Below are 23,454 nucleotides of genomic sequence, written 5' to 3'. Positions count from 1 at the left end.
TAGAGAGTTAGGAAATGGGGATCATTTTTTTTATGCCTCTTCCCCGAATGAGTTTACATTCTCTACGGATGTTCCGTGCACTACAGGTTATACGGGTGGTCACTAGAAAGTCTACACATCAGCTGGGTGTCGTAGTAAGCAGAGCAATTTACTTCGCAGTGACCCAACAAAACTAACCATGGTTTAACTTAATTTAACCGTGAGTTCTGTATATTACTGTTCCTCTTCTTGTCTTCTCCATCGACCTAAAACCCTGGAGTATGGGAGAAAATCTTCCCAGCCAAGCTTATTGATAATTTATTGATGGAAATTCTACACAATATATAAAATTGGAAACACGCGCTTTTTTGGTGACTTCGATTACGCACGCTTTCCTCTAGCTTATTGTCAGCAAGGGAAAGGATGCTTAGCTGGCTTAGGTTTCCAATGGAGGATGGGATTTTTCCTGAAACGTTATTTGTGTACATGTAAATTCCTTCCAACTTGGAGAGTTTATCAATGGATTCAGGAATACTGCCGCTAAGCATGTTCTCACGTACTAAAATAAAAGCTGTAATCAAATGACTTAGAAAGTTTGAGAGATTTGCTACAGAATGGGGCAACAAACTACTAAAGTTATTTTCTCCTAAATTCAATCGTAATAGATTGGAACAGTTGGACAGCGTATCCATAATATTACTTAATAGGGTTTGTTCGTGACTGAAGGCACAACGCAATGTGTTTTGAACACAATTAAAATGAATTATGAAACTATTGACCACCCTCCACTAACGAAACTGATTTATACAAAAAAAAAATTTCTTAAATTATGTTCAAACAGAGTTTTTTCTAGGGCCGTGAATTTAAAAGTCTTGTTTTGTTTGGAAAGCATAACCATAATATTATTCAAGTCCCGTTAGTCGGTACGAAAAAAAAATTTCCCTTCTAGAGAGAGAAAGTCCACAATACTCAACCAACATACAAAGTAAGCAAGCCTCCCTCGGTGGGGGGGAGGCCACCGCCTCCTCCCTCTCCACCACCTGAACACCACCTCTTTTTTCCAAGAATAAGCTTCCCCTTTGTCCCTTCTGGCGTTTCGCTCCTCCGATCACTGCCTCTCCACCTCCCGCTATCTCTCGGCCTGGTCTCACCTCTGCTACTCCGGCGCCCTATTGTCCTCCGTTCCAGCCATGTTCAGCTTCTTTAAAACCCAGCTTCGGCTGGGATTTTCAAGAACCCATTCGGCCTCCCTATTCCATTTTCCCATTCCCCATCCGATCGGCCTCATCTTTTTCTCTTCCGACTCCCCGCCTCATCCTTCCCCTTTCCCGTTGGATTTGATTGGGCCCAAACCCGTGTGCGGTTGAGTTTTCTTGGGGGTTTTTGTTATTTTTATACAGGTTGCACGGAGATCCATGACGAACAGGGGTTTCGCGGAGCTTGGTTTATTGACTACTTGATCTGTGTCGGCCGCAGTTAGTTATGGGCACAATCCGGCCAGCGGTATGGTCGCCTTCGGTTGCTATGGTTTACTGAAAGTTTTGTGGAGATTGGTTGAATGACTACCCGATTTGTGTCGGCCGCCGGTTAAAATGGGTGCGATCTAGCCAGCGGCATGGTCGCCTTCAATTTTTCTGGCTTTTCTGGCTCGGTGGTTGTTAGCCTAGGTTGGGGTTCTTTTGGGTTGAATTAGTTTAGGTTTTGTTACAGAAATGCTATCAGCTACGACCAGAATCCCGATTTCCATCCCGATCTTACGTGTAAAGTAGTATAGAAATCACACTTTAGTCCAGATCTTATTAAATATCCAAAACTAATTACAAGTACCTTTTATAGAAGTTACCAGAATTTCTAGATATTTACAGTTAAGACCTCTTTAGAGTTCTTTATTTCCGCATTCTACTGTTCATATTTCTGCAGTTTATTTACGCAGTTCTTACACAGTACCCCAGCCTAAAATTGGTATCAGAGCCTACAGTACTATTTGTTAATTCAAGTAGCCAGATTATCGATCATTATTATTATTGTTTAGTTTAATTCATGAATTTGTTTAGTTTGATATTTACTTCCGATTAATTTAGTTTTATGATTGAAGAACTTTTAAAAGCTATTAGTCCTAGTTTAAGTGAAATCAGATCTCAACAGTCTAGACAGTACACTCAAATCAAAACAGGTTTCCAGTTAGTAGAACAACTTAGTTGTAGTCTAAACAAAAAATTCAGTTTAGAAGTGAAAGGAAATATAGTAACCAGAAATCAGTTTGAAGAGTTTTCAGAAAAATCTCTTGACCAAACTACCCAGATTTTAGAAAAAATTAATAGATCTAAGCCTCATAAGCAGTTAGAAAATTTAGATTACTTTAAGGATTTACATTCAGAAATACTTAGAAGAATAAGTAAATTAGAAGAAAAACAGTTAGTTATATCAGATAGATTGCCTTGCAAGCAAGATATAATAGATTTAACCAGTAAGTTAGATACTACACAACCAAAAGATATAGAAACAGAAATTAGAAATTTAGTTAAAGATCTCAGAATTGAAGTAGACAGAATAAAACAGAGCTCAGTTCAAATCAGAAGAGAAATTGACGAAAAACTCCAGAAGATGGAGATTCTTTTGGAAGAAGTAAAGAAATTAGCCAATGGAGAATAGTCGTGATAGTTTATTCTATAAAATAGCATTAGAAAATTCAGGAAAGGTTCAACCAGATCCAATCGGATTGTCCAGTTTCAAACCAACAGGAAAGACAGACGAGACTGTTATTTAAGCAAAATAATACTATCATAGAACTTTTAATTAGCCTCAGTCATAGACTAGCAGAAACAACAGATAAGATAGATCAGTAATCCATTAAAGTAGATAACCTCCAGGAAGGAAAAGCTTTAGAAGCTTTAACCTCCAAGATAAACCAGATCAGTATTTCAACATCAACCGGATATTTAGAACCTAAGAGATCCAATAGATCTTTACAGAACAATACCTTTTATTACAATATATTTGGCACTCCAGATCTAAACAAAGGAAAGAAACCAGACATCCCTCAGTCTTCAGGGACTCAGTAATGGCATCCAGCAGTAAAACCAAGGTTAGTGGAATTCCCTTATTCAATAGAGTATTTGGGAAACAGCCAGTTGAAGAGAATAGAATAGAAGGAATCATAGATCCAGAGATGCAGCTAGATAGATTCAGAAACCACAGTTTAGAGATATTAGATCCAGCAGTATTATACAAATCACAGAATTTCTTTAATAGAGGAGTTAGAACATATACCAGCTATCAGGAAAAACCAATCAGTGTAATAACTGAAGATCAGCTAGAAGTTTTAGAGATGATTACTCAGGAGAACTTTAATAAGTTAAAAAAGTTAAGATTAGGTCTTATACATCTAGGTTTGATTACCATAGGAATCAAAGGATTAGCTAGACAAGATTTAGGAACCAAAGTATTAGTCATGATCTTTGATAATAGGTTTACAAACCAAGAGCAAGCCTTAATAGGTAGTATGGAATTAGATATGAATAATAATTGCCAGATTGTTTATTGCACACCAGATTTCCAGGTAACATTAGATGAATTCTACCAGCATATAAGAATAGGTATTAAGGCAAGAGGATATCATATGATCCCAGACGCACAGAACCTTTTAGCATGTGTAAGCTTTGTAGGAAAGCTAAGCAACCACAGTAGCACTAAATATAAGCTTAGAACAGATCAAGCTTTGAAAGCTTTGGGTACCAGAGGAATTCAAGTCATAGAAGCCAAAAAACGAGACTCCGAGATGCTATCAGGACTTGAATGGAAAGTCACGAATTTAGTTCCCAAACAACAGCTTAAACCTAGCAATAATAGTTTCTACACCAGTAGTTCAGGAGAAGTTAATCTTAGATTTAGTAATTACGTACCAACGGGTAGACATTCAGATGTAAGCAGTTCTATGCATGCAGAGTTTGCTAGAAACTCAGATGTGGAAACAGAACATATTTATATGGCATATGAACAGCCTCAGTTTACTTTAGACCAATTATTTAAATTTAGTGAATCTGACATAATCAGGTTAAAAGAACTTTTAGAACCAGTTTACAGACCAGATTTAGATTATTATGATTACCAGATTTTAGAAGGATATTATACCCAAAAACTTGAGTATGAGCATCCAGAATTAGATGAAAATTCTCAAAGACAATATCTATTACAAAATAATATATTTGTCCTAGAAGAAAAATTCTTAGAATATGATACTAGTAGGAAAAACAATCTTTCAGTAGAGGATATGTTTTGCCACTCAGACCCTAGATCCAGGTATTATCAACCACCAGTTGAAAATACAGAAAGTCATATGGTAGAAGTTAAAATGGAAACATATGACAGTACTCCACCAGTATTCCCAAATCAAGTATACGAGATGGGAAACATTCCAATTAGCAGGTCTAGAATAGAGCCATCAGCCCAAGAACTAGAATTTAGAACATATGGGAAAAGGTTACCCGTAGATAGAAATATAACTCTTATGGCCCAAGCAGGTACAGGGTTAATGCTAGACATTGCAGCATTTGATCCTCAGCTTCATAAAGCAGTAATAGACAGATGGGAACAAGCCTTAGTCAGAAAACTTTTAGAAATGTCCAATTGGCACTCTTCAGCAGAGATGTGGTCATATTGCGAATCATTTTTAGGAGATACAGCAAAAGGAATTGTAGAATCCTACAAAAGGGATTTTGAAACCCAGTATGCAGCTTTAATAGCCCAAGGACCAAATGTTTACAATTTCACCAGTTTAGTTAAAACCTTAATCATAGGAGCAGATCCTAATAGAGGAAATACCACCTACCAGAATGTAGCAATAAGACAGTTAGAACAACTTAAGTTACATAAATGGAAATATATAGTCAGCTTTTGTAATGACTTTATAGCTCTTGCATCCCAGACAGGAAGAGCATTAGACGCAGAAATCAGTAACAAATTCTTTAGGAAACTTCCAGGCCCGTTAGGAGAAGAAATATGGGAAAAGTGGAAGGTTACTAATGGAGATGAAAACCAGCATTTAGGAATAGGCCCTAGAATTCAGTTTGTCTTTGCAGTCCTAAGAGACAAGTGCACTACACTTGAAATCCAGAAAGGCATAAAGAAAAACAAGTTAAACTTCTGCAGCCAAGTCATATATACTCCACAGCAGTATGGACGTGACAAAGAAAGGAGGAAGAAAAAGAAAGATAAATTCTATAAATATCAGAAAAAAGCCAGTAAATACCATAAGAAAATAGCACAGACAGGAAAATATAGTTATGGATACCAAAAACATGGTTATTATCCTAGGAAGAGATATAGGAAAAGCCAGTCTTACAGACAAGCACCCAGCAAACAACAGTTTAGACCAAAACCTAAGAAACATTTTAGGAAAAGAGTCCAATCGACTCAGAACCGAAAATGTAAGTGCTTTATATGCGACTCAGAAGATCATCTAGCAAATAGGTGCCCTAATAAAGGGAAAAACCAAAAGAATACAGAGAAAGCAAATCTTATAGCCAAATTAGAAGATTTTGATAATATAGAGTTTATAGAAATAAAATTAGAAAATAGTGATACTGAATCAATATACAGTTTGATCAGTACAGAACCAGATGAAATAAATTTCATAGAAGACAGTGATAGCAGCAGTAGTTCAGAGGATGAACTCCCCAGTTATATACCAGAATATACTTTTATGATTAAAAGTACTAGTATAGAATGTACTCACCAGTGGCAACAAAATATAGGCCAAGATAGTGAACCTTGCTCAGAATGCAATGGTTATCCTTTTAGATTATTTAGAAGCATATGTGAACATTGTAAGAAAAATGTTTGCAAATTTTGTCTCAAAAAGAACCATCAAATTGATAGAGATTTGATAAATTTAAGTGGTAGCATACAGCAACCAATGTTAAACCAGAATTCTAAATTAGCACTCCAAGAAGCCAAGTTAGAAGCAGCTACAATTAAATTATATTTGGATAGAACCAAATTCCAATTTGAAAAGCAGGTGGGAGAGCTAGAAAAGAAGATAGAAATACTGTCTATAGAAATAGAAACATATAGACTAGAAAATAGTAGATTAAGAAACCAGTTACATGAGAAAAACCAGCCCTTAAAATCAGCCGAGATATTAGAAGATCATTGTAACATTGTTGAATCGATCAACAGAATAGGTGAAAATAGCCTCATAGAAATAAATTGTGAAATCTTATTACCCGCTCGAGGAAAAAATCCAGGAAAGATCATAGAAACCAAAGTTATGGTAGACACAGGAGCCAGTAAAAGTCACATTAGTCGTGATCTTATCCCAGTTGAATATTTTACTAAACCAGGTTATATAGCTCGCGCAGACCTCATGAATAATACCAGTATTATTTACGATACATGTCTTATGAATAGCAGTATCAGGTTTACCAACAGACTTCAACAGCAGCATACCTACCCATTACCCATGGTATGGATAGGAGACATTAATCACAGCTATAAGTTTATCTTAGGATTAAACTTTATAGATAGCATGAATGGCAGCATCACATTTAGCAAACACTTTGTGACGTTTCATAAACGTAGCTTACAGGTAGAAACACTTCATGCCCACAAATTAGAATCAGAGTTGTCAGCTAAGCGTGGTGGAACCATAGACAAAACTGAAAAAATAGCAGAAGAAAATAGATTAGTAAAAGAAAAAATAGCAGAAGCATTAAGAGATGTTCCATTTCCAGATACACACCTAGATTTGTATGAAGAAACCATAGATGATACTGTCGAAACAGAATCCGAATGGTTAATGGAAGAACAGCTAGAAGAACAGTTAATCCAGATAGACCAAGATATAGTAGATTTTTGTCGAATAGAACATTCTCTATCAGTTCTTGATCGCAAAAAGAGAAGAAGAACAGATAAGGATCTGTTAGACGAATTAATTAGGTTAGCAGATGAAACCCAGATTCTAGGAGAAAATCCAATCAAACATTGGAATAAAACCAAGACTTTAGCACACTTAGAAATCATTAATCCAGACTTTAAGATTAGTACCCAGAAAATAGTATCCAGTCCTTTAGATATAGAAGAATTTGAGAAACAGATTAATGAATTATTAGACCTTAAGGTAATAACAGAAAGTATTAGTCCCCACAGAAGTGCAGCCTTCATGGTAAGAAACCATGCAGAAGTCAAACGAAATAAGGCACGAATGGTCATAAACTATAAGCGCCTTAATGATAATATTCAGATAGACAGTTATGATATACCCAGTAAAGAACAGCTTATCAATAGTATTCAGGATGCCTTAATTTTTAGTAAATTTGATTGTAAATCAGGATTTTGGCAGATCATGTTAGATCAGCCCAGCAGACCATGGACAGCATTCACATGTCCCCAAGGATGTTATGAATGGATTGTCATGCCATTTGGTTTAAAAACAGCTCCCAGTATTTTTCAAAGAAAAATGGATGGCATATTTAAAAATTATAATTCTTTTATTCTTGTTTACATTGATGACATTCTTGTTTTCAGTAAAACACATGATGAACATTATAAGCATCTTAGGATAGCTTTCCAGTTATTCATTGATAACGGCTTAATTATTAGTAAAAAGAAAATGGAATTGAATAAGGAATTTATAGAATATTTAGGAGTAAGGATAGAAAAAGGAAATTTAGCCAGTATAGATTGTGAAATATTAGGGGTTATTAATGCTATCAATAACTTTAAGTTATGGTTATTCAAACCATTTACAGTCAGAACTGATTGTGAAGCAATTGTTAAATTTCATAAGCTTCTCAATGAGAAAAAGATTAGCACTCGTAGATGGCTTAACTTTATTGATACAATAACAGGTAATGGTTACACAGTAGAATTTGAACATATTAAAGGAAAAGAAAATACTTTGGCAGATTATTTATCTAGAGAAATAAATGCTAATGTTCTCAATTTCTCAGATGGCATCTTCAAGCAACCCAGCCAGTCTAACCAGAACAGATCAGAAGTTCTTAACCTTTGGGAGTGTGACTCTCAGAGTCTTTCCTGAACAATCCAGATCCAAATTCAGGTACCTCATCCACAATATCAGTGAGGAACAGAAGTGTCTTTTAGATAATCTCTGGGACTCTCACAAAGTTGTTCCTAGATTTTTAGGTTGTTTAAATGCTTTAAATATTTTCTTTAATCAACAAAATGGGTCAAACCCAACAAAAAGATTTTCATTTTATTGTGTAGCTATAGGCCGTATCCCAGGAATTTATTCCTATTGGCCAGAAGTTTTAAAACAGGTAGATGGAATCCCTTCCTCGACATGGAAAGGTTTTCATACTTTTGCAGAAGCAAATCAATGGGCAAATCGCGCCATTGGAAATAATTTTTATATTTCAGAATCTTCTAGAAGATTAAATACTCAAGCAGCCCTTGAGATTGCAGGTTTTGAAAATAACCAGGTTTTCAACCAACCACCTTCTAATCAGCCATTTGCTCAGCAAATAAGATTTTGTGGTCATTGCGAAACAATGACTAGAAATTTTAGACTTTTAAATAAGAGAAACCAAGATTTTGAGCAAGCCAATCAACAGTTAATCAATAACCAGCGAAGGCTTGAAGAAGAAATAACAACTCTCAAAAAGAAGTTGTTAGAATCAGAGAAGGAGCTCAAAAGGACCAGAAGCCCTTTTACCCCACTGGTAAAAGTGAGAAAGCAATCTTCCCCACTGGAAGATGAAGAAAAGAGTGAGTGGAGTAAGAAATATGATCCAATAGAGCTTTTGCAACCAAAAGCATTTACGTTTCTTTCAAAATTTCCCCCAGATGTTATCAATCATATTCAGCACTTAGCCAGACAAGACAGAGCTCATTTCCAAGAATTCTTATTCTCAGAATTGATCAAGATCAATCAGAATGAATGATGTATTCCGGGACTCACTATTTCCTGGAAAACCCTTTATTTACAAGAAAAAGATGTTGTTCCATGTCCAGAGATCAAGCCAACTTGCATTCAAACACCTTTGGAAAGGATGGCCTGTACTTGTCAACTCATTTACAGCATTCCCATGGCCAACATAGACATGAAGCAATTCAAACCCTTTTATCTTAATTTCAAAGATAAATAGGTGGAAATTACAGAAGTAACTCTTTTGGATTTTGGATATATTCAACAAATTATATTCCATGACCCAGAAGATACTAACAGATTTGGAAGAAAAATTGCAGCATGCGTTCTTAATTCCATGGCAGAACAGGGTACAGCAGTTGAAGCGGTAGTGGAATCAAAACTTCCAGAATGGACGTCTACAGGACAACTCATTCCCGCTTACCACAACATTCATATCAACACCAATCCAGCAAACACAATCCTCAGAAGAATTTATCATTGCGATAATGATGCTCCATGGGTTTGTGAAGCAAATTCTATTCGAAAACAGATCAGACATGCTATTGCCTTCACTATAGTAGAAGGTTTTCATTATGACAGCCTATATGATTATGGAAAGGCACCATTAGTATGTGAAGACCTATTTCAAAAAATCAGGTCCAACGATCACATTCCAGAATTAAAATTTCATTTTGAAACAGGAAATGATAATTTAGTCAGATATTATTTAGAGCAGAAAGAACAGCAAAGAGCCATGTTATCAGGAGAAAATCTATCCAGTCCATCGGATCATGAAGAAGACGAAGATTATGATTTTGATGATGAGGCCATCCACAATCTCAATAATTCCATGGAAGGATAAAAGGTATCCCACCATGATAGACAGCAACCCTGTCATCACATGGGTCGATACTTTATGTAATTTAGAAGTATTTGCCGAAAGCAAAAGATTGACAGACAGTTTCAACCACTCTCCACCAGCCGGACAGCTTTTACTATTTCAACTACCTTTCACCAGACAGACATAATTAGTCCAGCTACTTTCAATCACTAGTCTTTGTAATAATAGAGGGTCTGTCCTCTTTTTCAAAAAGAAAGTTGAAAGATGTGACGATGCGGGCCAGCGATCACGCGGCATCTACTATTCTCTTTGAAAAACCGGATCACTTTTCTTAATAGGTTACCAGTCATTAAGCTTTAGGACGGTCTATAAATAGAATCGAGTCTTTCTTTTGTAAGCACGACTCTCCTAGCATTTGAACACTTGCTATCTGTAAGCATTTGTTGCAATTGTAATTGGTCGAGTCAATCTTCAGCAATTGAGCCTTTGTAAAAACAGTTTGCAGTAATAATATTGTAAGTTTCTCTTCAGTTCTTTATCTTTCTTTAGGGACTCCCGAAAGGGAAAACCCCTATGATCATAAATAAGATGAATATTGTATAAGTTATATGTCTGTATTACCCAAAGATTTTAATCCAGTTTTAATTGTCACCATTGTTTTAAAATTCAAAATTTTAAAGAAGTAATGACTTCAGGCCTTTAAATCATAAAGCCTTCTTGAGTCTAAAACCCGGTTTGCCCAAGATGTGGCGTTAAGGGATCATAGTATTCGGAGGTAGGTTAAGAAGGAAAGTAAGGAATTTCTTTGGAAAGGTTTTGACATATAAAATAGGGTGATAATTAAAAGAAAAGATTAATTAATGGGTAATCAGATATATCATTTCTCTTACAATATCCAGTTTATTTTAAACAGTTTATCTGGATCATGTGGTGGTAAGTACCGAGTAGGATTTACAAATATTTGATCACAACCTTTACATATATGAACAAGAAGGAGTTAATTTTGATTCATATTCATAGATTAAAAGAAGAAATATGTTTTCAGAACTTTTTAATTAAAACACTCTTAAAAACACCCATATATACTCACAGACCAGGGTATAGTACCACTCTTACCAGATTTATAGAGAAAGAACAAGATAAGCTTAGAGAATTAGAGCACCAGTTTGCTAAAGCAAAACTTCAGTATCATAGAGCAAAGCCATTCCAGAATTAGAACTAAACTATAATAGTAGATAAAATAAAAGTATAAAAGTGAAATTAGTTAGATTTGTCTCTACCAGGATCTCTATCAGCGTCTCTACTCATAGCAGAATTCGTTTTGTTACTAGTTTTCCACTGTAGTGTAGGGTTGGCGGTGGTGGGCTTCTTTTCGCTGTAGTTTGCGGTGTTGGTTCGTAGTTTGTAGTTCAATAACCATGGTTGCGGTGTGGTTCTGCATTTTCACTATCAATTTTGCGCTGTAATTGGCTTCTTGACCATCTAGTTGCATGAGGTGTGTTCCATGCACGTAGTGCTCTCTACTAGAAAATGTAAAAAAAAGCCATGCACGTAGTGCTCTCTACTAGAAAGTGTAAAAAAAAGCCAACTTTGTTGGCATCGGTCGGTTTTTATGGAAAGCATCATCAAATTGTAGAACTACCGTGACAGCTGGACATCAGCTAGTAGCGTGCATGGCTCTGACACCTAACGGTCTGAGCAATTTATCACTAGACTTGACTCCTTCATTTGGTTGGATATGTTATCTGTCTCCTTGTGTGTAATAGGTCTTTGTCATAGATGTATTAGTTGACCATGGTAGGTTGTAATCATCATATTAATCAACGCATTTCTCACATGTTCCAAAAAAAAAAGTCCCATTAATCTTTTCTCAACTGTACAAAGCTACCAAAAAAAGCTAGAAGATACTCATGAATTTTCCTTTCCATTGCCTACATATGTTGTCTTCCATTTCCTAGCCATTATTTCTTTTCTTGGTATTTTCGGTTAAGAAATACATAAACTGTATTAAGGGTACTAAATGTATATGGATGACATTGTGGTCCCACTATTAGAGAATACGATTCCGATATTTCTGTCTCGGAGTGGTTGAATCAACACGTACAAAGTCAATTAAGAAATGTCAAAAAAAAACATGGTTCGAAGACTATAAACATTGATTTTTAGAAAATGTAAGTGTTATACCTGTGCATTCTCGTTTCTCATGGGATAGGTTGCCTTTTCTTTCCCTTTGAGCTAGACTTTAGATGTCAACAAATAATGGGTGTCCAAGTCTCGGATTAGAGTGATTGTTGGGTGCTGACGGGAGAGATGATACATAAAATCATCCTAGAGTGTATAAACCCAACAAAATCAACTGGAATTTAGTAGAAATTAACTTGGAAAATTCTTCAATATACACCCTTTTAAGGTGTGTAAATAATTGGTGTGTACTATATGCATTTTTCATTATAGTTAAAATTTATAGTTATATTTTCTCGAATCTAGAAAAAAAAAATTAAGTGTAATTACCTCAAATCTATTTTCCAAATATTTTTGCTGAATTTCAATTCAATCCCCGAAAGTTCGTTCAGCTCCGTGAGTACACTATATTCAGCACATCACGAAAAAGGGGGAGAGACAGTTTGAAAGCCCTGCTACTGGTACAGAAATCTGTGCACAGATTGTCCACAGATTTTGTAGTGAGGCCCACCATAGGTGCCACACAAATGATTCGAACCATTCATTAAATGTAAAATATTTTTTCGAGAGCCCCCCCCCCCCCGTAGAAAATTAGCTCAATCTAATACCTATAAGTGCTCGATCCAACCATCTAAATTTTCATTCAGATTTCCGGATAATGAAAAGTTAGATAATTAGATCAAGCACCTATAGGTATTGAATTGAGCTGATTTTGTACAGGAGCCTTTGAAAAAATGTTTTACATTTAATAAACGGCTTGAATTATTTGTGTGAGACCTGTGGTGGGCCCCACAAAAAAATCTGTGCACAATCTGTGCACAAATTTCTGTACCGATAGCATTTTTGTTTAGGTAGGAAATCATGGTCGGATTGGACATGACAAGCCCTTCCTTACGAGCCTTTCAATTGAGGATAAGGTATACCCCACTTCTCCACCCTCCATATCCAGTTATCCACCCTCTCTTCCCCTTTGCCTTTCACAATGTTAAATACACAATCTGACAAAAAAAAACGTTAAATACACAGTCACTCCCTATCCATTTCAAGATTTCCATTTCCAAACCTATCCAATAATACCAGCTTATCCTATCAACTGCAAAAGAGATGTGCGGTTCAATTTGAACCGTTCATATTGACAATCAATAGTTCTGATTTGTTGAATCTTTTACCGATAAAAAAATGTTATTACTATTAGAAGATTGAAAACAAATCTGAACCATTAAAAACAGTATCTGATGGTTACGATCTCCTAGGCCGCACATCTTTAGACGGCAAACAAGCCAAATTCTAATTTTATACAGCTTAATTTATAGAGATTTTTTTGGGAGGCATCTTGCTAGAGATTAGACATTGATAAAGACAAAGAACTTGACATCACTTGGTATCCGAAATTCACCATAAGCCATGTTTGGATATGTAACTCTACATGTTCTCTTCAGTTGACATTTAAGTAACTCTCTAAATGTACTTTTAATTAACATTAAGCTTCGCTTAGGCCAAGTTTCCAACTTTCCATCAGTCTAGTTTTTAAATCATTGTGGATGCTATTCGGATTGACAGTAAAAAATCATAATACCGTTTATTTGTAAAAACTCATAATCATGTAATAAAAAAATTAAGTTAATTGAACGTCATCTAGGTAAACGAATCATATAAATACAACATAAGCAAATGGCAAATATAGATTTAAAGTTAAACCGTCTATTTTTGTTCACTCTAATGGGAATTGTTAACATAAATGTTTGCGGGAGCAACTCTTTTACAACCAAACAACACTTAAACAATCAGTCTCGTACACATACTCACATTTATATTGGGTCGAACGCGCGCACACTAAATGAGGTGATGCGTGGGACCCCCCAAATTAATGTGTGTGTGTGTGTGTACTTGACGTAGTTGCGTATGAAAGTGACTTCTCTCAACAGTCTCCTTTTTGGAACTGTACCCTACAATCGACACTTTGTGTGGTACAATGGTTTTTTCGTCATCGTGTTCATTTTAGTGATTGAAAACTTTTTATTGGATAGAGTTGATCAAATATATTAACCGTGTCAAAAATTGATATGCTAAGTAATTCCCCACACTCGGATAAGCAAAAATTGATGGGGTGTGGTTATCCGAAGTGTGGGCGAATAAGCTAAGACCCCTCCGGATAAGCAATTCGCGTGCAAGAGGCCAATGAACCAAACACCAAACACTAGATGGGAGCATTCCCTTACCTTATGTCACCCACCTTTATCCCACCTCGAAAGGCCCTAAGTTCAAAATTGGATGCGACTGAATTTTTGTTGAGGAGGCAAATCATATTCTATTACTAATCTAGGAGAAATTAGATGGGGTGGTGGAATTTGAACCCTTGTCTAGTGACTATAGGGTGCCTACTACTTCACAAGCCTAATAGCATCTATCTTTATTTTTTCCTTCAAATTTATTTTTTGAATCCTCTATTTCATTTTTTAACCTCTAATCCACTTTTACGATGGTGAATAATGATACGAAGTGACCCTTCAACCCTCCAAAATGAAGGGTTGGACTCCTCCATCTATATTTGAAGAACACCTCTCTATTTGGAGGAAAAAATGTGTTCAATCCTCTATTTTGGAGGGTTGATGAGACATTTTGTGTCAGCATTCATCTATATAAAATGTAAAATAAAGGGAAAAAGATAAAATGAAGAATGGGATGCACCCTCCATTTCTCTATTTGAGAGGGACCATTTTTGGAGGAAATACAATTCCAACTCATCCTCCATTTGAGAGGATCAAGGTTTTTTTGTTTTTTTGATTTGCAAAGAGGATCAAGTTTGTAATCCAAATTCGGAGAATGGAGAAAAAATTGGAGGATCTTGTCCATTTCACTATTTAGCCTCCCCGAATTTCTTTCTTCTTTTTTTCCCTGATCAGCCAAATTCCATTTTGTTCATCAAATTAGTGTTCATATTTTTTTTTTGGAGACTTAAAAATTCGTCCTTATTGCCCTCTTCACTTATGAATTCATTCTATCCTTTTCAGCAACTTATGATTTCATCCTTCTTGTACTTTTAATATCGATATTGCCCTTTGAGTGTTGTTAATTGTATATATGTATATATTTTAAACCGTATATATAGGCCTGATTTTAAACCATATATGTAATACAAACTTTCGATTTCATGGTAAATTATTTGTAGCATTTACCATGAAATATGTCTGTATGTTCCTATCATTTCATGGTTAATTATTTGGTCCATTTACCATGAAACTATTTCATGGTAAATTATTTGGACCGTTCATCATGAAACTAGTCCGGCAAAATCTGTTAGGCCACTGCGCAGACCAATTCATATAAGGATAGTTTGGGATGTATAAATACTTATGTTTACATCCCAAAATTCTTATCTATATAGGCCAAGAATTTTAGGATGTAATCATAAATAATTTACATCCCGAAATTCTTGTCTATATAATTTACATCCCAAAATTCTTGTCTATATAGGCCGAGAATTTTAAGATGTAATCATAAGTAATATACATCCCAAAATTCTTGTTTATATAGGCCGAGAATTTTAGGATGTAAAGAATTTTGGGATGTAATCATAAGTAATTAACCATGTAATGTCATCCATGTCATGTCATGGTATGGTAATTTAACCATGTAATGTCATGGTAATTTAACTATGTAATAGTTTGAGGATGTCATGTTATATATTTTTGTATGGTAATTTAGCCATGTTCCGTTGGCCAACTCAAAGAATGAAGAAAAAATACAAAGATGTGGTCAACTTATCATGTTATATTCCTAAAAATATCGATTCCTCAAATATATTCCATGATAAAAAAAGAAGTAATCAATCATATTGAAATTTACCAAATCCCATTGAAGTAGGAAAATAATCCAATCCAATTCTACTAAATTGGAAAAACAATCCAATCAAATTCCACTAAGTTAGGAAAACAATATAACATAATATATGTATATCATAGTGAAAAGGGTAAGAAATGCAATTTACACATTAAAAAGATGAAAACATAAGCATGAAAAAATGGCAGGATGAATTCTTACATGGCATGAATAAAGATGATGGATATTTAAATATTTTTTTTATAAAATTGATACCAACCGATAGATATTTATAATATCTTCAAAATAAGACCATATTGAGTACTTTTTTATACATAAATTTGGAAAAATGAGAATTTGAATTTTGGAAAGAAAGTGGTGAAGTTTGAGATTTGGAGTAAGTTTTTAAAGAAATAGAGTATTAGGTTGAAGTTAAATTTTTCCTAAAATTATTTTTATAATAAAATATATTATTTTGATATTCTGAAATGGAGGAATAAAGTAAAAAATAGAGTATTAAATTGGACATATTCTAAGATGGCCCGTGATGTTCCAAATCCCTCCAAATTAAATTAAGTACCCTTAAGCAAATGTTATCAACTACTCCATCCGTCCCTTTTTAAGTGTCCTGCTTCGTAACTTCAACTTATTAAAAAGACATCATCATTACACATTTCACATCAACTTTTTCCTCTACTTTTCCTACTTACCTATCATCATTACACTTTTACTCACTAACTTTTCAAAATAAAATCTACTTTTAGGGACAAAATAGACAATACACCAATTTTTACCCCCTAACTTTACAAAATGGACACTTATTAAGGGACAGCCCAAAATAAAATACTGAACACAAAAAAAAAGACGGAAGGAGTATATTTATTTTATGTTTTACGGGACAAAGTCATTTCCGACCGGAGCCTAAAATGGCCCACGATGTCCCGTATCCCTCCAAAAATAAGTATCCCAACGAAATATTATCAACCGTTGGTCTCGTCAGCTGACCACCACTCAAAACGCTTCACGTGTTCTCACCGGCGCAAGATAACCTTATCGGCTCACCATAATTCAATCACTCCCTCTCTCTCTCTCTCTCTCTTCTCTCTCTCTGTGATAATTCAAACATCCCACGCCCCATTCCTCTCTCTCTCTCTCTAGCAAACAATGGAGTCGCGAGTGCTGTCTGGCGCCACCACCGTCTCCGCCGGCATCCCCCGCCTGTCGAAGCCGGCGAGGCTGAACCCCACCTGCTTCGCGGCCGTGAGGCTCGCCGGAGCCGTTGATGGCTTCGGCGGAAATCTCATCTGGGGGAGGCAGCTACGGCCAGCTATACTCCTCGAGAGCTCGTCGCCTTTGGCTTCCAGTGTTCCGGTGACGAAGCGCGAGATTCTCCGGCCGAGCCTTGCCGCCGCGTCGTCGCCGGCAGAGGGCAGCGATTCCTCCGGGTGAGGTCCGTTTCGGTTTTCCGACCCGAATACCCGACCCATTTCCGGACCCAGTACTGATTCTTTTCTCTTTCTTTCTCTCTCTTTTTTTGGATGTTTTGTTTTGTTTAATTTGGTGTGCAGGGATGCTAAGGTCGGGTTTTTGGAGAAGTACCCAACACTTCTTACCGGGTTCTTCTTTTTCATGTGGTTAGTTCTTGCTTATTTTTCACTGAGCCCTTTCTATGGGTACACCATTTGTTAAAATATTTTATTAAAAATACTTGTAAAAAATCAGCTCAGTTGCGGATATCAGCGAGGGTTTTATCGTTCTTTGCTCAATTTATTGTCGGAAAATTGAGCAAAGAATTGATCAAATACTTACTGAAATCCGACTAAGTTTATTTTTTACTAGTTTGGTTAAAAATATATTTTAATTAATTGAATGACTCCGATCATTAATGTGAAACCCCAAATAATCCACCACAACGCGGTGAGTATTTGTGTACTCCAAATGGTGTACCCATAGTTTTATTTGTTTTTACTTCTCACTTTTTTCTCCTAATTATTTGTTTTCACCTTTTGGTCATTTTGTCTTTTTCCTTAACGAGGGAAATAGGATTAAAGAGATTAAAAAAAAAAAATGTAACACGAAATTTTCGAAAGTCCTCCCCAATAGACTATGGAGTATGGATCAAATCTTTGATTTTGCAATTACCGATAAACAATCTTTTCTGTAGTACAGTAAAGAATAAGATTTGGTCCATAATTTTTTGCGGTTTGGTTACAAACCCAAATAATAATACTAACAAGTAAAAGTAAAAAAAAAGAAAAAGAGTTAACTGAAAACGAAAAATTCTTTGAAAAAAAATTCGTTTCTTGACATTAGGAGCTCCGCCGAAAAATAACACGTAGTGCTCCCTTATTTAGAATATACTTTTTCCGTGTGTGTGTGTGTCTGTGTTTAGTAAGTATTGGGTAGTAGTACTATTTTATTATGTTTTGGCTTCAAACGAATCTGAAATCTTATATTTTTATGATATGATATGACAAGTTTGGTGAAAGCTCAGAATCATAGAAAGGTTCGCTTTTTAAGCACTACAAACAAAGCCTAAAATATGCGTTAAGTGTCCCCTTGAAAATTACTGATTTGCCCTTGTTCTGTTATTTCAGGTACTTTCTGAACGTGATTTTCAACATACTGAACAAGAAGATCTACAATTACTTCCCATACCCCTAGTAAGTGAGCTTAAATGCACTCATTGTGTAGTTTTAATTAAGGTCCAGCTCCTTTGAATTGGGTCGTGTCGGACCCCTTAAATGGGCCCTTTCCAAAACCATTGGATGATCGGAACTGAAACTGTTCATTTGTAAGCTCGCTGAGAACAATTGGTGTTGAAAATTACGCTGATTCTATACCAAGCACTACATCATCGCTTCTCAATTATTTTAGGATTAATGAGTTTCAATCCAGTCAATCTTTATTTTCTTAAGAGATGCTCGTATTTTAAATCACACAACCAGACTTTTATCATTATTGAGTACTCAATGAGTTATACAAACGTGATTTTTAACATGATCAAGAACACGAGCTGTAAAAAATGAATGATTTTGGTCATTGTAGCCGGAAAGGGACCACAAACGAGCTCAGCTCTACGGCCTAGTCCCAAAAAAGGGACCGGGGATCATAGAGGATCCTATCGCTTTCATTGGTTAGCATCTTTGTGATGAAATATTAGCTTGTATGCGCAGTTTTGTGTCAGTTATACATTTGGGCGTTGGTGTGGTGTACTGTTTGGTGAGCTGGGCTGTGGGCCTTCCTAAGCGCGCTGTAAGTGGATTCCTCCAGACCCATACCCTAAAACCTCCTTCTTCTTTTTTATAGCATGTGTACCTGATCCTTTGATAAATAATAACTGGATTGTTTAAGTTAGTAATTAAACTGGATGCCTGGATGGTTCTTCTGCTGAAATTTTAAAATATGCAAGCAGAAGAAGCCAAAAGCACCTTCCTGTTGCTCCCGGAATTTTTATTTTTAGCTATTTTTAGCTCATAAGCTCTAAGAAGAAGCCATGGTAAATACTAAATACACTGCCGCAGAATTAAAAAAAAAGAGCCAAAAGCAGTTGTAAGCTGCACCAACACCACTTGTGTTTTTTTTAATGGTATTTGTGCCTCATGAGGGAATGGGCCATTAAGGATTAAAGGGTCCTTCCTTAATGGGGAAACTGATGCGGTTGTCATGGAAGAGGAGTACCACTTAAGGCATTCTAAGCCTAGAGTGGCAAAGTCGTAAATATGTGGCAGTGCCACAATGGAATTAGGAGTCGGTTTGAACTGAAAAGGCAATTTTGCCGTTTTAGGAAATATTTATTTATTTTAATAACTTTTAGTAGGAATTTCCGTTTCAGTCCATTCTTTTTGGAGAAGTCTTAGATTCTTCTATATTTTCTAAATTTGTAATAATTTTGGTTTTTTCCGAAATTGTAAGCCTTAAGGCTAAGCAATTTTTTATTATTATTGAATAAGAAAGAGTCCAGAGAGAGTTTCTCTAAATCTATCCCGTTTGTGATTGTCCTTGTTGCACGTATATTCTTTAATTCATAGTTTTGCCCTGCATCAGAAACCTTCCATAGATGACTGGCGTAGGCCCAGGGATGGTCCTAGGGGGTGCAATAGGGGCCCCGGAACCTGCACACCTCCCAATTATCCCTCAAGTTCTACTATATTTTTGGTTTTGCTTGTAAAAGTTATGAAGAATGCCTCCACATCACGAGCCCAAGTAAAATTTCTTTCAGTGCTTTTCCCTTGAGAAAGCGTATACCACTCATTTTTTTCTTCCATATACTTATGTAATCCACTTGGGTCTTTTTTGTTGTTTGCAAGCTGTAAATGTATTTGACGATATTTATTTTTGTTACTTTTGGCATTCATTCCCTTTTTATTAATATTTAAAGATGATATTTTGTTGTTAATTTATGAATACATATTTTTTGGTGCCCCACATTAAGAATCCTACGTCTGCCACTGTGTGGGCCATTTAGGAAATTTTCAAGTACTTATTGATGATGAGTGCTGTGGAAGTGTCTTGCCTACTAGATACTCCCCTGAGCTAAGCAAGTCTTTGTTTTTTATAATTAAACTTTTTCTGTGAACATGCCATCGGTTTTCTTACATGCCAACCTTAACTTATGCTTCTTTTATGCTGCTCACTAATTTTCCAGTTGGATTAATCATATATAATGAGTAATATTCAAGTTCAAGTACTTGAGAGTGAATAGCATCTCTTTGCTGCTACCAGTGAAATGAAATTAAGTTTGATGTTTCAAAGCATGATATTTTGACTGGTATTAATGTTAGTTTCTCTTTGTTCTGTCCAGATTTTGACTGGCTTAACCGTGACCACCATCATTCTTCTGTTTTGATTTGTTGACGATATATGAGTGGTGATTTTGTAGCCAATGGACTCAAACCAACTGAAGCTGCTCATTCCCGTCGCTGTGTGTCATGCTTTAGGCCATGTAACCAGCAATGTTTCATTTGCAGCAGTTGCTGTCTCATTTACTCACACAATCAAAGGTGACCTTCAGACCTTTTGGGTCTTGAATTTGTGGAGGGATCTGCCTCTTAATGAAAAAAGACCTAACACACACGCGCGCACACAAAAACAGAGATAGCATTCGCAATTCACTCCACAAATCCAAGATCGACACAGCTCTATGCTATTGTCTGACATAATGTTTCTGTTAACTGGTTAAGTTACTTGAGAAGTTGAGTGAGATAACATTCAAAAACCTATGGTATAATATTCTTATTATTTTGGATCAGCCCTGGAGCCTTTCTTCAATGCTGCTGCTTCTCAATTCATACTTGGACAGCAGATACCCCTGACTCTATGGCTATCACTGGCTCCGGTTGTTCTTGGTAAGCTCTGGTGTTTCTTCTCATCCTTTTCTTGTCAAACTAGTTACCATTTAGCTCGTTAGCTATTATTGCTATCATTTTCAATTGTGCTAGATAATCTGGAAACGTGGGAATTTGACACGCCCTTCATTTGATGGACATTGTGAATCCAGCTGGAGAAGGATATATAATTTTTATTCTGTTAATATCACAATATACTTCTCAATCAGCATATTATTTGTTATGTAAAAAGTAACAACCAATTGAATGCAGGTGTTTCAATGGCTTCATTGACTGAGCTGTCATTCAACTGGTTGGGATTCATCAGTGCGATGATTTCCAACATCTCCTTCACTTACAGGAGTATATACTCGAAGAAAGCTATGGTAATTCTTGTAGAACTTTTGCATTGCTTGTTCACCAGTTCACGTTGTTAAAATACGCAGCTTGAGGAATTCTGTCTTATTCCCCGTCATCTGTCTTTCTAATGGCTGATTCTTTTTGCAGACTGATATGGACAGCACTAATTTGTATGCTTACATTTCCATTATTGCCCTCTTTGTCTGCATTCCACCTGCCATCATTGTGAGTAATACTCAACTTTAAAGGGAATTGTTTATCGGAGAATGAATTTCTTATGTGAACTCTTCTCCGGTGGTGAAATGTATGATCATACAGTTCGAAGGACCTCAACTTCTCAAATCTGGGTTTAGTGACGCCATTGCTAAAGTAGGGCTAACAAAGTTCATCACAGATCTGTTTTGGGTGGGAATGTTCTACCACCTCTACAATCAGGTATACTCATCTTTTCGGGGAAAAAAATTATGAAAGATAAGATGAAATAAATAAACAATGCAACAAATAACTTTATCACTTTGTATGTCATGCTAGAGGTAATACCATAATACATTGCCATATCTCGCCGTGTCCTTTCGAGATTAATGATCAGTTATTAACCTTTGCTTTCAGGGGAAAAAAAGTATCACCTTCCATGTTATTTACCCATGATCCATATTATTGATTTTTTCCTGACCATTGTTATATTTGAAGTGCTGTAGCTGATAATGTAAGTGATGATTTAATTTAATTTTTTTTCCCTGTTTACGTTCTCAGTTAGCAACGAATACCCTTGAGAGGGTGGCACCTCTTACGCATGCAGTTGGCAATGTGTTGAAGCGTGTTTTTGTGATTGGCTTCTCAATCATCGTCTTTGGTAAATACACCTTTCTTCTTATTTTGGTTGTCTGTTAGCTCTTTATTTCCTGGGTCTTCATATTCAAAAACATTGTCATTCGCTCTTGCAGGTAACAGGATTTCAACACAAACTGGCATTGGAACATGCATTGCGATTGCTGGAGTGGCTATCTACTCGTTCATTAAGGCCAAGATGGAGGAGGAGAAAAGGGTGAGGCCTTCTAAAAAACATATTCGCAAATATGAACCAATGAACTTGTAATCTGGGTTATGTACTAGGTTTAGTTGGGTTATGTACTAGGTTTAGTTTGTTGCTTATCTTGCATGCAACATGCTCTGAACTCCTTTACTAAGTCTCAGCGTTCATGCCAATTGACTTGAAATAGAGAGTAAGAAATAGCCCAATAACTCACCCGTGTTCATGCATAGATGAGGTCTTCAGATGTTTAACTCGCCCATCTGTCCTTTGGAGGAGCCAAGCAAGGCTTCCATATCAAATGCTATTAAATCTTGGCATTTGGCTAACTGGAGTAAAATGATTTATTTTTAGTACGTAATGGAAACTTATCCTTACTCGTTGTTATTGGACTGTTCTTGCCATGGTGTACAGTTTCCCCCCTTTTGAACGAGGTAACCATGCGAATACAACACATGAAGAAAAAAATAGAAAAAAAGGAGGAAATATTCAATTTTTCTATGCTGTGTTGAAAATGTAGTTGCGAAGGGTTTAGAATGAAAGAAATGGTAAGTAAGATTATGTGCATCTGTGAATCGGTTATATTGGACAAGTAGCCAATTTACACTCCATAGTCGTGCAATTACTAGAACTATATTAGCATTACATTCGACCACAAGATCAGTGAAGCTGTTGCGACTGTAACTGTTATTTTTCGAATGGGTTCACTTAGCTAAGCTTGTACTTCTTTGCAGCAAATGAAATCGGCATGAGAGAAAACAACACATCCACGTGGAGGGATCTTTGTTGTGGATGTACACGCATTTCCATCCAACAGATAGAGATGATGAATCCAGTATTCCACCATCTCTTTGCGAAGTTATCTTTTTGCTCGAATTTCTTCAATTCAAAGTACAAACAACTGATAAACTGTGATGATCTCATGTTTACTAGAAATAAAATGATGTATCATCTCTGTTTTTCCATCATCTCGTCTATTAAAAGCTCTGTCGGAAGTTAACGGAATCTCTTTGATAAATTATGTTAATAATATTGATCATTATGTGCA

At 36.0% G+C, this 23,454-nt stretch overlaps 1 protein-coding gene across 3 annotated transcripts; it reads left to right on the top strand.

Moving 5' to 3' along the window:
• The first annotated feature begins 16,674 nt into the window (after window positions 1-16,674).
• On the top strand, window positions 16,675-23,454 carry LOC131316672 (triose phosphate/phosphate translocator, chloroplastic). 3 transcript variants are annotated; one of them, XM_058346109.1, is made up of 12 exons: window positions 16,679-17,134; window positions 17,258-17,323; window positions 18,287-18,352; window positions 18,866-18,944; window positions 20,572-20,692; window positions 20,942-21,037; window positions 21,290-21,402; window positions 21,524-21,601; window positions 21,695-21,811; window positions 22,130-22,229; window positions 22,321-22,421; window positions 23,141-23,454. In XM_058346109.1, the coding sequence occupies exons 1-12, from the start codon at window positions 16,854-16,856 to the stop codon at window positions 23,156-23,158; spliced, it is 1,236 nt and encodes a 411-aa protein (XP_058202092.1). In that variant the 5' UTR covers window positions 16,679-16,853; the 3' UTR covers window positions 23,159-23,454. The 3 variants fall into 3 exon arrangements, with proteins under 3 accessions (XP_058202091.1, XP_058202092.1, XP_058202093.1); XM_058346108.1 differs by lacking the exon at window positions 23,141-23,454 and having other exon boundaries at window positions 16,675-17,134; window positions 22,321-22,618; XM_058346110.1 differs by lacking the exon at window positions 23,141-23,454 and having other exon boundaries at window positions 17,048-17,143; window positions 22,321-22,618.

Source organism: Rhododendron vialii, chromosome 2a (genome assembly GCF_030253575.1).
Source record: "Rhododendron vialii isolate Sample 1 chromosome 2a, ASM3025357v1".
In the NCBI taxonomy this organism is placed as follows: domain Eukaryota; kingdom Viridiplantae; phylum Streptophyta; class Magnoliopsida; order Ericales; family Ericaceae; genus Rhododendron; species Rhododendron vialii.
The sequence above is the reverse complement of the archived record's forward strand: the minus strand, read 5'-3'. Positions and strand labels throughout refer to the sequence as shown.